The sequence below is a fragment of the Mirounga angustirostris genome, unplaced genomic scaffold (genome assembly GCF_029215605.1).
Source record: "Mirounga angustirostris isolate CCGP_5_RB_7025 unplaced genomic scaffold, mMirAng1.0.hap1 SCAF_5, whole genome shotgun sequence".
Lineage (NCBI taxonomy): Eukaryota > Metazoa > Chordata > Mammalia > Carnivora > Phocidae > Mirounga > Mirounga angustirostris.
Window position 1 is genome coordinate 178879096 of NW_026991713.1, and position 16958 is coordinate 178896053.

The 16958-nt window shown below is 54.9% G+C and overlaps 1 protein-coding gene across 20 annotated transcripts in view; it reads left to right on the forward strand.

Annotated features, from left to right (window-relative positions):
- MAD1L1 (mitotic arrest deficient 1 like 1) overlaps window positions 1-16958 on the forward strand; it is a 315585-nt gene that overhangs the window by 204095 nt on the left and 94532 nt on the right. For all 20 annotated transcript variants that reach the window (XM_064593404.1, XM_064593403.1, XM_064593406.1 and 17 more), the window contains one exon: window positions 4334-4422. In XM_064593404.1, the coding sequence (XP_064449474.1) occupies window positions 4334-4422 (89 nt within the window). The remainder of the gene's footprint in view (window positions 1-4333; window positions 4423-16958) is intronic.

Genomic DNA, 16958 nt, shown 5'->3' on the forward strand with positions numbered 1-16958 from the left:
GAAGAGAGATAGATTAAAGACCCCGCTCGAGAACTCAGGAAAGGGAAACAAAATAAGCCCTAGTCAAGCAAAAAGTAGGAATTTGCAAAGATCAAAGCCGAAGTTAATAAGAAAGTGAAAAACAGTGGAAATAATAAATCTAAGTGCCCGTGCCCGAAATAAAGCCAGTTCAATGTATGAATCCCCCACAGTCCCAGTGAAAAATGAGTAGACGCACCCCCCCACACACACGTGAGGGCTGAGGAGAAGCAGAGTTTCTGGCAGGGGGGGCGTGCGGGTCTTGCTCAGCAGCACCCTGCAGGTGTGGACACGCACATGGTCCCGGGGCTGGAGCTCCTGCACTGGACCCTCGTGAGCCGCGCCTCGACGGTAGGGAATAGAGCAAACACGTAAGTAGATCTAAAAAGAATAGACGTGAGTCGTACCACAGCTCAACTTAAGTAACAATCTGAATGAAACGAATACTGCGACTCCGGAAGTGATAGAAACGTTAGAGGTTAAATACCCAGGTGTTGCCCAGTGGCCGCCCTGCCCTCCCCCCAAGAGAAGCAGCAGAAACCAGTCGCATCGGGCTGAGGCAGTTTTGGGGGGAATCTGTGAGGCCGTCCGAACACGGACCCCGTGCGTGCCGTGCGCGCTGACCGGAGCTCGGGGGGGGGAGGCTGTGGGCGGTGAGCACCGTGCGCGCAGGGGCTCGGGCTGCCCACGGGTCGGGCGCGGAGCCCACAACCCAGCCGCGCCCCACGGTTTCCCCCGCACTGGGCTCCTGGATTGTTTGTGGGGCAAGTGCTCCGTATTTGCTGAAAGGCGTTGGACAAAAACCCAACGTTAGTCTTAATAAAACGTGAACATATGGATGATTTCTCAGCATAATAGAGTGTGTCTACTTCAGCCCCAAACTGACATGCTGTAAATAGGACGCTACGAACTTGCGCTCCAGGGACACCACAGACCGCTCGGGACGTCCGGGGCTCCTGGAGTGGGCGGCAGCCCCGGGCCCCGGGGGAGCGGGCCTTCGCTCTCGCGGCGGACGTGACTGCGCCGAGCCCGCCGGCTGAGAGCCGCTGCAGCCGCCCGAGCGGCGGGCACGGGTCGGGGCAGGAGGGCTGAGGCCTGCACGCACAGATACCGACGAGAGAGAAAGCGCAGCCACGTGCAAGAGCAGCAGAGCGGGGTACACAGAAGCCCCCGCCGGCCATGCCCGGTGCGAACGCGAGCGCGAGGCTGAGGCGCCCCCGTGAGCCGGACAGGCGGCCACGTGCTCACACGCTGACTCCCCGGTCCGAGCACTTAGCCCAATCCCAGTGTTTTCTGAAAAGGTTTCGGTTTTTGTTTTGTTGAGGTGCTTGAGGGCAGGGATGGGTGGGAGAGAGGAAGGACCCTGGAACTGTCGCGGACAGGATGGCGGATGGAGGAGGAAGTCAGAGGCAGACGCAGAACTTGGTGACGGATGGCAAGGGGATGTCGCGCCTCGGGATCCTCGTATGGGGACGTCGGGGGCCGGCAGGGAGACCAGCGCATGCAAGAGCGGCCTCGCCACGGCGTTGACTTCATGCTGTCGGGTGGGAAGCGGCGCAAACCTTTGTCCCTGGAGACGGGTCGGCGAGAGGTGGGAGTTCACGGGGCCACAGACATGACCCAGGAGGCTGTCTCCGCACTGGTTTGGAAATCTCTCCAGAATAGATTAAGTGAGAAAACCAGAGTACCAAACAGGGTGAGGCTGTCTTACCGTTTTTCTAACAGTAAGTGAAGAGCTAAGTTAGGGGACGAGCCGATTCCTATTTGCGGGCGGAAGCACAGACCGTCCTGGAGCCTCACGGCTGGACGGCTCCCGGTGGCTGCAGCTAGCGCCGGGGTGACCAGGGTGCTTTTGCCAAGGCCTCTGGGGTGTGTACGCATTGTGTCCCACATCTGACCCTCGGGTCCTGGGGCTGCACAGCGTTCACGGCACGCGGCGGGAGGGGAGCAGGCCTGGGCCGGGACCGTGACGTCCCTGCAGAGCATCCTGTCTTGCGGCTCCACAGACCGGCTTTGCTGCACGAGCACTCGGAGCTGTGAGGTGTGCAGCCTGCTCTGCTCAGGACGTGGAGAGGGATCAGCCCAGACTGCGCTCGGGCTGGTTCTGTGTCCTTCCAGGAGAGTCGGCCTGGTCCAGCGAGGTCCGTGTGCCCACTGGCCTGTTTGGCTGTGGCCATGAAGAGGACACAGGGACCACCAGCTCCTGCATAAGCATCTGGGCGGTGTCAGAAAGGAGTGGGGAGCCTGGCCAGTTCAGGGAGGTGTATGTGTGGGAGGAGCAGGAAGGGCCCCGGACATGGTAGACGCCGCTTCTCCGTGAGTATGAGCAGGCTTTGCTCCACGTCGTGGCGCCATGGTGGGGTCACTTCGTGCCTGCCCTGTGCAGGGGTACTGTGGCCAGTGGGCACTGGCGGGCATGTGCCGGGACTCTGACTCCCTCCTTTCCTCTGGGGACTTTGCGGAGGCCACTCCCACTCGAGCTTGCTCTCCACGACCAGCAGGATTGGGGTCACCCACGATTGTGACCTCGATGATTAGTATCAGGGTTTCATACAGACTGGATGCCTCGGGCCCAAGAATTCCTAAACGAGCTGCCCCAGGGGGACGTTTCCAGGAACAGCCTAGAGAGGATGTTTTCGAGAAGGCTGCTCCTTCAGGCCCAGGAAGGCAGATACGTGGAGACACACTCTGCTCCCTCAGCCCCGGGCCGCGCTGATCTGTCAGCACCCTTCCCACAGACGCTGTTGGTGCCCAGCTCAGGACAGCGGCATCGTCCACGTGCTGGTGCAGGACTGGGAGCTCTCGGCCACCCCGGTGAAGGGGCAGGGGTTTCAGCCGTGCAGCCCAGAGGGTAGTGAGGCGGGTCCGCAGACGCGGACTGGACACGTCATTCCCAGCCTGTACCTTTGGGTGGGTGTGGCGGGAGGTCTCTTCCTGAAATCACCTGTCCCCTGGCGTGCACCGTCGGGTGGGGAGGTCGAGTGGCCTCCCTTTGGGGCATCAGGACAGGCGGCTGTGGGGAGGGGCCGCTGCGGGAGCTATGTGCAGGCCACCCCCTGATGAGGTAGGGAGACCCGTGTCTGCCCTGCGCCCCCACCCCGTCAGCTCCCCCTGCAGCACTCAGCAGGCTGTCATGGCCGTTGTCCCGTTCAGGGGCTTCTGTGGGGCCCTGGAGCTTGAGACACCGGTCAGCTCATACCCGTGCTTCTTTCTGCAGCCGACTAAGGTCATTTCTAACGAGCACTGACTTGTCAGAGCCCCTCGGGGATGTCCGCCCCGCAGACCGGGTCTTGTGTGATGAGTGGCGAAGGCTGACAGGTCCGCGTTCTTGGTGGTGAGCCCGCCACCCACGGGGCTGCATCGGCGGGAAAGCCTTGTGAACGACGAAGGCCCCCCTGCCACCTCTGCCAGCCTTCCTGTTCTCTGAACGCTGTGAACTCGGGGGCACTCAGAGCCCCCACCATCTGAGATTCCCACAGGAACCTCGAAACCCATGTCTGCGCCAGAGCAGACCATCCTGGGTGCACGTGAGGGCCCACCGCCCCCCTGCTTTCCTGTCTTGTTGCTCGGTCGGTCACCGAGCATCTGTTCTGGCGCAAGAACTGGGCGGACAGTGGTCAGAAGGACTGACCGCGGTCAGACTGACGGGTACAGAGCCACATGTGCGAGACAGGGCCCCGAGGAACAGCCCTGGCGTCCTGAGCAAGGAGCTGGGGTCGGGGAGGAGGCGTGCTCTCAGGGAGCAGGAGTTCTGGGGGCTGTACGCAGACTGTAGGCTCGCTCCCGTGCAGGCCCCCGCCGCTGGCCCCGTTCCTGCACCTGGACCACAGGCGGGAATCCCCTCCCTGCTCCTTCTCCGGCTTTTGTGCATCTCCAGTCCCCATTCCCTTCCAGGCAGTCTGCGTCACCTGTCATTCTGCAGGGAATTCAAAGCAGCAAATAAATAAGATACCATGACTCTTAAAGCAGATCAAAGCATTGGTAAACTTGGACTGTGTTTTTTCCAGCTGCTGGGACCCCCTTTCCCCAGATTTTGATGTTTCCCGTCAGCATGCCCCAGAGTCAGTGTGTCTGCTGCCGCCCCAGGGGTGGGCGCCGAGAGGGATGTTGTGTCTGGCGGGCTGTGAGGTCTGGCCGCCCCGGGTCCCCGGGGCACAGGGTAGCCCAGGAGACGGCGGCTCTGCCCCCAGTGTCACCCCCTCCCCCTGGGAGCCGGGTGCAGGATCTCCGGTCTCGGGGCCCGTGGGGGCGGGTGGGGCGGGTGGGGCGGGGCGGCCGCAGCACCTCCCGCTCACCTGCTTGTGCTTTCTCGCAGCTGGAGATGGAGGTGAAGATGCTACAGTCTCAGTCCAGCACCGCCGAGCAGAGCTTCCCGCTGTCCAGGGAGGAGGCAAGCTCGCTCAGGTACGTCAGCACCTGCGGCCTCCGGGCCTGCCTTTCCGAATCATGCTCCGTCCACTCGGAGTCCTCTGCATGGACACTAGGCTCTGCGCCCCCAGCACTGAGGGGTGTGCCGGGTTCAGCTGCCTGTGCGGGGGCAGCACAAACGGCCCTATTTCAGAAGAGAGCTGCTCACAGGGCGCGTCCCGAATGTCAGCCAGGCCACCTTCAGTCCGTGTGTCCGGCCTGCCCAGAACACGCCTGTTTCCCCAGAGGCTTTCCCGATCCTCCTGACCCTGTCCTGACGCAGCATGCCGCCCACCTCCTGGGCCGGGAGAGGTAGCAGGTCCTGAAGGAGGAGGTTTTCAGGGACACCTCGGTGGAGCTCTGAGGGCCTACTCCCAGCTCCCCTTGGCTCCCCCAGTTGGCCCTGTTGTTTCAGTTTGTTACTGGAAAGTGGCCGATGGGCAGGTAGATGGCGTCTCCCCAGAATCTCTGGGTGCAAAGTGAGTGCAGGCCAAGCAGCCTGGGTTCTGGGGTGCTCTGAGCGCCTGCTGCCGGCCAGGCACAGGGCGCCCGCTTTCCCATCCTCAGGAGCTTCGGCGGGTTGGGGAGGCGGGGTGGGTGAGCACCCTGCTGCTTGGTGACGTGGCTAGGGGTTGGGGCGTGAGCTCGTCAGGCCCTGTGTCCCCCTCTGGGGCTGTTTGCTCGTCTGTGCTGGGCGGGCAGCCCTCCTTTGTGGGTTGTGAGAACCGGGAGCGATACGATGCGTCGGCCATGGACTTCCCCACGGGAAGTGTGTGGGTGCAGGCAGTGGCCCCCTCTGGGTTCCAGGTTTCTCCCGTCGTTTCCGGAGCCTCTCTCGTGTCAGGACCTTGGCCTCGGGACCCCCCCGGTTCCGCAGTCGCCCGTTTGTTATCCTCCGACTTGTTCAGATGCGAGTGTGTGCTGTGGGCGTCCCCCGGGCTGAGCATGAGGACGAAGCAGGGTGAGCAGGGGCACATCTTGTCTGTCTTCCTGAATGTTACAGCGTAACGGGGGTTAGGGGGACGTCGTTCGCATAAAATCACGTCAGCAGCGTGGGGCTGCCAAAGCAAGGCAGAGGTGCTGCGAGAACCGGTGTCCATGGGGGGCTCTGGCGGTGGGCCAGGCGGGGATGGGGACCCAGGGGTCAGCGGGGAGGCGGCAGCGTGTGAGGGATGCGGGCGTGCCGTCCAGGCCCGGGCCTGCTGTTGGCTGCGCTCATTTGCATGGGCTGTCACGCTTTGGGTGGATTCCTTTCTATTTATCTTTAAGGTTTAAATAAAGGCTTTATCAGTGATACTTCGTACATCAAGATCAAAGCTTCCCGCCCCCACCATTTCGTTTGGTGAGAGCAACTGTGGGAGACGAGCCTTTGTGGCTAATTAACCAAAACTGGGTCGACAGTTGTGTGGACCACTTGCCGGGGCACGTGCACATCGCCCTCCGAGTTTCTGGCCGCTCCAGGGAGGGCTGGAACCACGCCTGACAGCGCATCGTGCGCTTCCCCCTCAGCCCTGTGGCGAGGGTCCCTGCTGGGCAGGCTCCAGGGTCCGCTGAGCACAGCCACGGGGAGCCCCCAACCCCGGCCCTTTCCCGGGACCAGTGGCTAGGAAACAAGGTCTGTGAGGCCCTGCCAGCCCCTCAGCTGCTATGGTGCGGGTGGACCCCCCAGTTTACCCCCCAGTTCACCCTGCCGTTCACCCCACGGTTCACCCCGCTGTTCACCCCACGGTTCACCCCCCGGTTCACCCCAGGTTCACCGCCCCATTCACCCCACGGTTCACCCCGCTGTTCACCCCACGGTTCACCCCCCATTCACCCCACGGTTCACCCTGCTGTTCACCCCACGGTTCACCCTGCTGTTCACCCCCCGGTTCACCCCGCTGTTCACCCCACAGTTCATCCTAGGTTCACCCCCCTGTTCACCCCACGGTTCACCCTGCTGTTCACCCCACGGTTCACCCCTTGGTTCACCCCGCTGTTCACCCCACAGTTCATCCCAGGTTCACCGCCCCATTCACCCCACGGTTCACCTCCCGGTTCACCCTGCTGCTCATCCCCTGGTTCACCCCCCGATTCACCCCACGGTTCACCCCGCTGTTCATCCCACAGTTCACCCCAGGTTCACTGCCCCATTCACCCCACGGTTCACCCCGCTGTTCACCCCACGGTTCACCCCCCGGTTCACCCTGCTGCTCATCCCCTGGTTCACCCCCCGATTCACCCCATGGTTCACCCCGCGGTTCACCCCCCGGTTCACCGTCCCGTTCACCCCACGTACCCCGTGCCTTTGCTCCTCCCGGCGTCCCCTTCGTGGTAAACGTTCCCAAGTGGTGCCATGCCCCAGTTTCCCGTGTCACACGCCATGCTTTGCTTTCCTGGGAAGCTGCACGGGGCCACTCAAGGGTGGCCCTTCAGCTGGGAGGGGCGGGTGGGGAGGGCCCGGCGGGTAGCAGCCACCCGCACCCCCATGAGAGGCACCCTGGCCCCCAACAGGACCCTAGAGGCCCCCCAGCCCCCTTCCTAATCCCTTGTTCTCCCCACGAGTGGGCCGCTCGTGGCCTGCTGTTGGTGACCGGGGAGCCCGTGGTCCTCGGCGACGGGGACAGACACGGGCAGATGGGTGTGTTACCTGTGAAGTGCATGGGGTCGAGGATGTTAGGTGTAGGCGACGTGTTAACTGTGTGCACACGGGACGTTGCTCTTTAACCAGCAAACCAGGGGAACCTGCGCAGAGAGGGACGTGGATGCTGCGGGCCTTTCCGCCGGAAAAAATCCTGGTACTCTTTTTTGCTTTCACGTGGCAGCCAGGTCCTGAATGTGGTCTGTGTATTCAGTGGCCAGGTGGACTTCAGTCCCCCGGAGTCGCGTGTGGCTCTGCCACACCTGCCGGCCCCTCCCCCTGCTCTCGGCCCGGTCCCAGGCCCTCTCCACCAGCCCAGGACCCCTGCTTCGGGGACGGCAGGCACCGTGCCCCCTGGTCCCACCCACACCCTTTCCAGAAGGCCAGGTGCTAGACTCTTACTCGTTTTTTAAAAAATCTTGTATTGCTCAAGTCCTTGTTGAACACCCCGTCTTCTGTGCACCCACGAGTCTACGATCAGGAAGACACAGGCCCTGCCCCCTGAGCTCCCAGAACGGTTGGGCGATCTCAGAGATGAGGGCACTGCTGGACAGGGCCATGGCCGCCCGGCCCCACCCACAGCCCAGGCCTTGAGGGCAAAACTAGCCTCCCTGCGTATCAGACCTGCTGATGCCTCCTCCTTTCAGACCTGGGGCCGTGGGCCTCAGCGAGTGGTCCTGGTGGAAAGGTGGTGCTGCCGGGTGAGGCAGTTCTCCAGCCCTGGTGCTCACAGGCCATAAGCTCCTGGGCCAGCACCGGTGTCTCAGGGTAGGCCGGGGAGGCCGGGGCCAGCCTGCAGGAGCCTCTGCGGCCTCACACTCCCCGCCGACTGGCAGCTCCGTTGGGAGGTCGGACGGGGAAGCCTCTGGTCAGCAGGACTCCTCCTGGGCCACAGGCACCCCTGTGAGCAATGGCCTGACCACCAAGCCCGGGCCCCTCTGCCAACCCCCTGCTCCGCAGGCTGGAGCTTGGTGGCCTCTCCCGAGGGCCGGGTGCCAGGCTGCAGAGAGATGCGGCAGTGGAAGTGTGTGCCTCTGTGCGTCTCTCTCGGGGCCTAAGCGTCTTATCCTTCACGCCTGTCTCCACCTGCTGCAGGGACCCGCTCGGGCCTGTGCTCCTGTGCTGTGCGGGGCGCTCAGCGGCCTCTGGAGACCCTGCCCTTCAGTCCTTGGGGATTCTCTTGGGTTCTTCCTGGATTATTTCTTCTCTTCGGTTTCTCTAGTTCTTCTTTCTGAGACTAGTATCATTTGGGTGTTGAACTTCCTGAATTCGTGCTCTGTTTTAAAAAGATTTTTGGTCTTATTTTCCATCTTTTTATTTTACTTTCTGTAACATATTCTCAGATTTATCAGCCTGTTCTTATTGTATTTCTACAGTGATGTTTCCTAAAATTTCTTGTTGTTTGGTTCCTTGCATATCCTTTTATACTTCAGACGCCTTGTTGAGGCTTCACGAGCACACTGTGTCCGCTCTGCAGCTCTCTTCTCTCCGGGCGGCCTGTTCTCTTGGCTGCTTCCGTGGTCAGGTCAGCATGGCGGGTATAAACCAGACCTTGCTCTCTCAAGAGTGTGGTGGGCCCGGCCATCTGCTCACGGTGCAGGTGGGGCCCGGAGGGCTCTGCTGGGCCACCTCACATGGCCTCGGGACTGGTCGTGTCTTTGGGGAAGATCCTGTCTGCGAGGCGTAGGTGCTGCCGTCACCTGGGAACTGAGGGGACAGGACGGGGAAGCTCAGCATCACTATGGAAACCTTCCTGAAGGCCCCCAGTCACAGCGGTGACTTTGCACTTTATCTGGTGTTCCTTGGCCCAGAGACCCACTATTTTCTCTCTCAAGAAAATAAATCTCTGATGTTCTTCTAAGACAGGGAGAGAAAAGGGTGACGGGAAACACAGAGATGCTGGCTTTTCCAAAGATCTCCATGCCCCCTTCTCGTCAGTCATCCCGTTCTGCCATGCCCTCCCCTTGTGACTCCAAACCCTGCATGACACACAGGCGGGCAAGACCTGGAAGGGGAGCGAAGGCGACCCCCATGGGGCCCTGGGACTTGAGCAGCGTGGTGGTGAGCTCCCCGAACCCCTGGACCAGGAGCTGCAGAGGCTCTGACCCGGACCAGCTGCAGGCACACACCTGGGAGGCTCGAGGGAGAGCCTTTCCGACAACCCCCACCCCACGACAACCAGCAGGGGCACTCGGGCCCCACAGCCCGTGTCAGCCGGGCCAGTGGTGACCCACCTTCTGCACCCCCAGAGCAGGCAGAGTGCCGGCTGTGTCCGCAGGGCGAGGGGAGCTGGCCTTCTGTGGCCCCCTGGGCAGGAGCCGCCGCCACCCAGATTTCCCTGTATCCGAGAGCTGTAGCAAGACCGCAGGGCCTGCTCCCCGCCTCCCACCGCCCCAGGCTCAGAAGGCTCAGCAGGAAGCCTGCACTCCGACCTGTAGCAGCAGGGTGGCCCTGTTTTCCCGTCCCTCGTGTCCGTGGGACCCCACTGTGTGCAGGGTCCACCTCTGCCAGCATTGCGTGAGCAGCGCCCATGGGTAGCGGGACTTGCACCTGCTTCCTGGACTCGCACTGCGTCTACACGGGGCTACCTGCCAAACACAGATGAACTCGGTTGCAGGATATGGTAAAACATCTCCGATCCTGCCCAGAGCCAGGCTGTCGTAACGTGAACGAGAGAAGACAGGCTGCAGGGCAGTGGCGTGGGCGGTAGAATTATCTGACAAGGATCGTGGAGCAGCAGTCGCAAAAACGCGTCGGCGAACAGTTATCAATCTTCAAGCAAATGAAAAAATGGTAAACCTCGAGAAAGGAGAAATTAGTTTAAAAAAGAAAAGAAGAAGAGCCCAACAGAAATTTTTGTATACCTGGAAAATCCAGCCACCAGAAATGCAGACTTCACAGGGCAGACTCAGCAGTGGGCCGGGGACAGAGTCGTGACCTCCGAGGCAGATGGATAGATGGCATCAGTTAGGAGGATGGAGGAAACAGGCTGACAGCTGACAAACGGGAGCGGAGCCGCTGGGATCGGGGCCCCGGAGATAAACATGCATTAATCGGAGCCCTGGAGGCAAGGGAAGGACTGGAGCTGGAAAAATATCTGAAGAAACAATGCCTGAAAATTCCTCGGATGCGGTGAAGGGCATGAACATACAGATTGAAGAAGCTGGGCGAACCGCACGCCAGGTACGGCCGGCGAAATTCACACGCGGCGCATCCTGATTAATATGAATTGAGAGACAGTCTTGAAAGGAGCTGCAGGGAAACGCTGCCCCGTGCGCGGGGACGCCACTTGGAGCAGCGTGGAGCTGGCCTCGGGGGCCGCAGAGGCCATCCTTCACGCTCTGAAACAAGCTGTCCGCCGGGGACCGTGAGCTTCAGGGCCAGCAGAGAAGCCAGACGTCCTCGGAGTGCCGGTAACAGAGACCCTGTGCTGAGCAGCTAAGGGAGCGCCCCCAATAGAAGGACAGGTTGCCAGAGGGGAGGAGGGCAGTGGCGTGGGCTGTCCTCCCCCAGCGTTCGCTGACTGGCACTCGGTGGTCCGCAGCCCGTGGCTGCACAGGGCGGTGGCGCTCCTTGCATGCGGGGGGCCGGGCCCCGGGGGCAGCTCCGCTTCTGCTCCTCACCTCGGCGTCCAGTCAGTCATGCCGCCGGCCGAGGGACCACGAAGATGGCTCCACAGTGTCCTGCACGCCAAACCACTGTCAGTAAATACAGAGGAATCCTAAAAGCACCCAAGGAGGGCAAAAAAAGAGAAACAGAGGCATAGTCAGAGAACAAATAATACCGTGGCAGATTTAAGCAGGAGCAAATCAGTAACTACTTTTAATGGAAATGATCTAGATGCACCAGTTAAAAGATGGCGATGAGCAGGTGGATAAAAGCACAGACCTCTCCTGTTCTGCTGACGAGGCTCCCTGGGGCCACAGCCATCTAGGTAGGGTGAAAGGGAAGAGTGAAAGATGGGGCACCACTCACACATTAATTTCTTCATGTAGGCGCAGCCGCCTTAACTAATATCAGATAAAATATACTTGAGAGCAAGGAAGGTTGCTGCAGACAAAAAGGGACATCACACGAAGACCAGTGTAGCAAGAAGACATGATGACCCCAAGTGTGCTCACCCCAAACAGCACAACTTTAGGACACGAAGCGAGAAGCGGTAGGACTGACAGCAGGAACAGACGATCCACGTGCACGGTCGAGGCCTCGGCTCAGCTCAGACGGCGGGACCGCGTGAAGTCACGGAGGAACTCAGCATCACCGCCAACCACAGGGTCCGGCCGGCATTTATGGAGCGCTCCGTGGGTCCCTCCTTCCACGGGCACCCGGGCATCACTGAGACAGGCCACGTCTGGGGTCATGAAACACACTTGGAAGCATCAAAGTTACAGAGCACGCTCTCTGACCGTACCAACCTCACACTAGAGGTAACAGGAAAACAACGGGACCATCTCTTCCCATTTGCACATTAGACGGCGCACCTCTAAATAGCCCATGTGTGAAAAAGGAAGTCTCGAAGGAGAAGTCAACACAACTGAGTGGTCACGGTAAGGCACAGACCTAAATCCACGAGACACGGCTCCGTGAATGCCAAGGAGGTGGATAGCGCTCAAAGGGGGATGGTCTCAAACTTCTGTTCCAGCCTCCAGCCCCAAACAAGCAGAAACAAAGCAATAGTAAGTGGCAAACAATAATGAAACTGAAAGGAGAGAAACAGAAAATATTACTGAAACAAAACCTTCTTTGAGGAAGGGCAATAAAATCAATAAACTTCTAGCAAAACAGACACACATGGAAAGAGAAAACAGTCACCTCTATCAGGAACGAGATGGGGATGTCCCTAGATCCCGTAGCCATCTAAAGGGTATAATGGGAGTTCTCCGGACGGTTTATACTTACAAATTCGTTACCTTAGGAGCAACGGACCAATTCCTCAAAAACCAGACTCCCAAAACTCAACCAACATGAAATCGATCATCTGCTTAGTCTTGTAAGCATTAACTAATTGAGTTCATAACTAAAATGCTTCCCCAAAAGATATTTCCACGCCCACATGGTGTCCCTGGAGAATTCTAAACACTTGAAGAGTAGTATCAGTTTTATGCAGTCTCTTCCAGAAAAAAGAGGAGGTTGTCAGGGTTTTGGGGAGAAGGGGTGTATGTGTGTCCAGGAGGATGGTGTGAGCGGCCTTCTGTGCTGACCCAGTTCTGCGTCTTGCCCTCGGTGGTTACATAGATCTGCGTGTACGGTGGGTTCTCATGCGGGCTAGCAAGTGGGAGCCTCCGCGGGCTGCACCAGGGTCAGCTTTCCTGGGTTTGATACTGAACTGTATTTGCTCCGGTTGTTACCACGGAGGGAGACTATGTGAAGAGCTCATGGTCCTCCTTGTACGTTTTTTGCAAGTTACTGTAATTATTTCCTACAAAGTTAAAAACAAAACAAAAAAACCCACCTCCAGACAATCTTCCAGTTTGAGCCCTACCCTCTCCCTGTTTCCAGAAGTGACTACTGGTGGTGCCCATTCCTGAGACTGTAGGATTTTCTTGGCTTTTCCACTGCCAGCCCAGGATTTAGCTTTTTTGGGTTATTTACCACTCCTCCATCTGCTTTCCAGCTTCTAAACGTCTATTTTGATGTTGTTCCTTCCTTTATTTTCTTTGTCCTCTTGGGAGTACAAAGTATAGAAAAAAAAAGAGGAAAACGTTTACTCTTGTTTTAGTGAGATTTTGAGAAAGATTGCACTTAAATCTATGTATAGGAACCACCATCTCTCACTGGAGTCTTGGTGTTTTTTCCGTTCATGTATGTTTTATAAACAGTGAAGCACATCATTCAAACCCTGTTTTTTCACTTTGTAACCTAACACTTTCCCATGTTTTTACAGACTCTTTGTAAATATTAATGGAGAGTCTGTTCCAAAACATAGTTAACTAATCTACTTTTGGAGTTTGAGTTGTTTCAAGTTTTCAGCCGTTCAGAGCAAGCTACGATGAACATCTCTGTGCATTAACTGTTGTCCGTGTTTTGACACACGTGCAAGCATATTTTCTGGGTCTCAGAAGCCTGACGGCATTTAGACCGCAGGAGTCTGGCTGCGTCCGGGGTTCTGGTGCATCGTACTTCGCGGGTGAGGACAGCTCCTGGCTCTGGTAGTGACAGCAGTTGTAGCCAGAGCAGCTGACATCGATTCAGTACTTTCCGTGGGCCGGCTCTGCACCTGTCCGTTCTCTGTGCTAGTCTGCAGAAGTCTACAGTCCAAAGAGGGTTTTAGAAAACCGTGTTCTCCTGAGGGTGGTTAACCTGCAGCAGAACGCATCCCCGTAAAAAATATGGTGTTACGACCGCCGGAGTACCAGGGACAGACTCGTGCAGCTGTCCCTGCCGGGCACAGGTCTAAGATGGTGCGTCCTCTTTGGAGAAGGTTAAAACAATAATGAAACCAAATGCAAGCCAGTTTCCTTTTATTATCACTGTGTGCCTTCAGTTCTAAAGAAGGTCAGCAATAAAATTACTCCCCCACCTTCACCCCCACCTAGTGCCGTAGACACGTTTGATAGATGTGCACACATGCACTTGCCGTCACAGCAAGGTACAGATAAAGTACAGAATGTTCCCAGGAGCTTTTTTATATTTTACTTTAAAAAGTATTACCCGGGGATGCCTGGGTGGCTCAGTTGTTAAGCATCTGCCTTCGGCTCAGGTCATGATCTCAGGGTCCTGGGATCGAGCCCCGCATCGGGCTCCTTGCTCAGCGGGGAGCCTGCTTCTCCCTCTTCCTGCCGCTCCCCCTGCTTGTGCTCTCTCTCTCTCTTTTTCTCTGACAAATAATTAAATCTTTTAAAAAATTATTTATATGGTAAAATTGCCTTTTTTCATGAGGGGTGCCATTCTATGAATTTTAATTGCCCCTTAGTTGGAAAACAAAGTAATTTAATCCCCTCAGAATCCCCCTTGTGCCCTTCCATTGTAACCACCCACTTCCACACTGCTGACCCCTTGGCAACCATGGACACCTTCTCCATTTTTGTCAGTAATGTCTGATGAGTGGAATCCTACAATATGTAATCTTCTGAGACTGGCTTTGTTCACTTGGCATCAGTGAGATTCATCCACGTCATTACCTGCATAAAGCCCATTCTTTTCCGATGACTGTTGATTTCTAGTAAGTTTTGAAACCAGGATGTTTCAAGAACCAGCTTCGTTCTTCTTTTTCAAGATTATTTGGACTCTTCAGAGGTCTTAACCACACTAAAATCTTCCTATCCCTGAACATGGGATGCCTTCCATTTATTTTGGTTTTCTTTCATTTCTTTCTTTCTTTTTTTTTTTTTTAAGATTTCATTTTTAAGTAATTTCTACACACAACGTGGGGCTCAGACTTAAAACCCTGAGATCAAGAGTCGCATACTCTTCTGACTGAGCCAGCCAGGCGCCCCTTCTTTCATTTCTTTTAGTCATGTTTAGCAGTTTTCAACATACATACCTTTACCTCCCTGGGTAAATTAATTCCTAAGTATTTTGTTCTTTTTGATGCTGTTGTAAATGGAACTGTTTTCTTAGTTTCCTTTTGAGATTATTCATTACTAGTAGATAGATATATAACTGAGTTTTACATAATTGATTTTGTAGTTTGCAGCTTCCTGAATTCATTTATTAACTCTAACAGGTGTGTGTTTGTTTTGCAGATTTTTAGGGTTTTCTAGATTGTGGCAGCTGCAAATACAGTTTTATTTCTTTCTTTCTAATATGGAAACCTTTTATTTCTTTTTATTGCCTAATCGCTTGGGCCAGAACTTCTAGTAGTATATCAAATGGAAGTGGTAAGAGCAGGCATCCTTGTCTTGTTTCTGATCTTGGGGGAAAACCTTTCAATCTTGTACCAATGAGATTGGTAATAGCTGTGGGTTTTTTCAAAAGTGCCCTTTGTCATGTTGAAGTTCCTCTCTGTTCGTAGCTGTTCGTAGGTTGAGTGTTGTAGGTGAAGTTGGAAGGAACTTACCCGTCTGTTGAATAAGGGTTATTGGTCTGTGGTTTTCACGTGGTGTCTTTGCCTGGCTACAGGACCACCATGATGCTGGTCTTGTAGAATGAATCTGGAAGGGTGCCCTCTTTTTGGAGGAATTTGGGAAGGATTGGTGTTAATTCCCTTGTGTTTGGTAGAATTCACCTGCAAAGCCATCCGGTCCTGTGCTTTTCTTTGTTGTTGTTTTATCACTGCTTCTATTTCCTCATTAGTACTGTTCTGGTCAGATTTCTGTTTCTTCTTGTGTCAGTTTTGGTAGTTTGTGAATTGCTAGGAATTAGTCTTGGTTATCCAGTCTGTGTAGAGTTGTCCACAGTCTTGTCTGGCAGTCCTTTTTATTTCCAACAAACTTAGAAGTAATGTCCTATCTTTCATTTCTAATTTTATTAGATTCGGACCTAAGTATGTCTTTTCATATCAGTTCTGAAGTTTGTTTTATTTTGGTTTACTATCGTACATTGCTATTACATAGAAATGATTGATTTTTTTAGTTATTCATTTTGTATCCTGAAACCTTAATTAATTTTCTCATCAGTTTTATGAGGGTTCTTTTGTTTCAGTTCCTTGGGCGTTTCTACATAGATATTCTGTTGTCTATATATTTGGTCGGTTTGACGTCTTTGCCGAGTGGTATGCCTTTGGTCTCCTTCCTTGTGTTTTGTGCTGGTTGGCACTTCTGTACAGTGTTGAGGTGGGATGATGAAGGTGGACACCTTTGCCTTGGTCTTGGTCTTGGGGGAGGGCATTCAGTCTTAGCCACTGAGAATGAGGTGAGCTGTAGGTTTTCTGTAGGTATCTTTTATCAGGATGTAGAAGTTCCCTTCTATTCTTGATTTACCATGAATGGATACTGAATTTTTTCGGGTCCTTTTTCCTTGAATTGACTGATAATGATCATGTGGTGTTCCTTCTTTAGACTGTCAGCATGGCAGATTCTGTTGATTTATTTTTCAGTATTGAACCAGCCTGACACCCTAAGATGAGCCCTCCTTGGTTGTGATGTATTGACCTTTTCACGTATTGCCAGATTCAGCTTGCTAATGTCTTGTTGATGAGTTTGTGTCCGTATTCATGAGGGATGCCTGTCTGTAGCTCTCTGGTGCTGTTCTTGTCTGGTTTTGTGCAGCATAATGCTGACCCAGTGAAATGAGTTGGGAAGCATCCCCTTCTCCTTTGTTTTCTGGAAGAGATGGTGTCGAATTGGCATCACTTCTTCTTTAAACGTTTGCACCCAGTAAAACCAACTAAGCCTAGATGTTTTTGTGTGTGAGGTTTTAACTAGCAGCGTAATGTCCTCACGAGTCCTAGAATTACCCAGACTATGTCATTTATCTTGGGAGAACTCGGCTAGATTGTAGAATCGGTGCATTCCATATAAACTGTCAAGGTTCTATGTACGCAGTTGTGCACACAGCTCCTTTCTTGTCTGTCTGCAGGATTTGTAGGGGAAGCCTCGTTCCTGATATGATGACTTTGTGTCCTCTGTTTTTTCTTTTCTTGGCCAGTCTTACTGGAGGTTCACTGTTTAATTGGCCTCTTCACAGAACCAGTGTTTGGTTTCTTCTATTTTTCTCTTTGTTCTTCTGTTTTCAGTTTCACTGACGTCTGCTCTTTATATATCCTTCCTTCTGCTTGCTCTGGGTAGATTTTTTTCCCTTTCTTTCTAGTTTCTTAAGGTGGAGTCTTAGATTATGATTTGAGATCTTGTTTTCCAGTAGAAGTGTTCATGCACTGCTTCAGCTGCATGCCGCAGTGTGGTGTCGTGTTCTCGTTTCATTCACGTAAACGTACTTTAGAATCTCATCAGTCGTTTCTCCAAACAACGTGTCATTTAGATGTGCGATGTTAGATTTTCAGACTTTTACAGATTTTCCTGCTACTTGTCTTTTA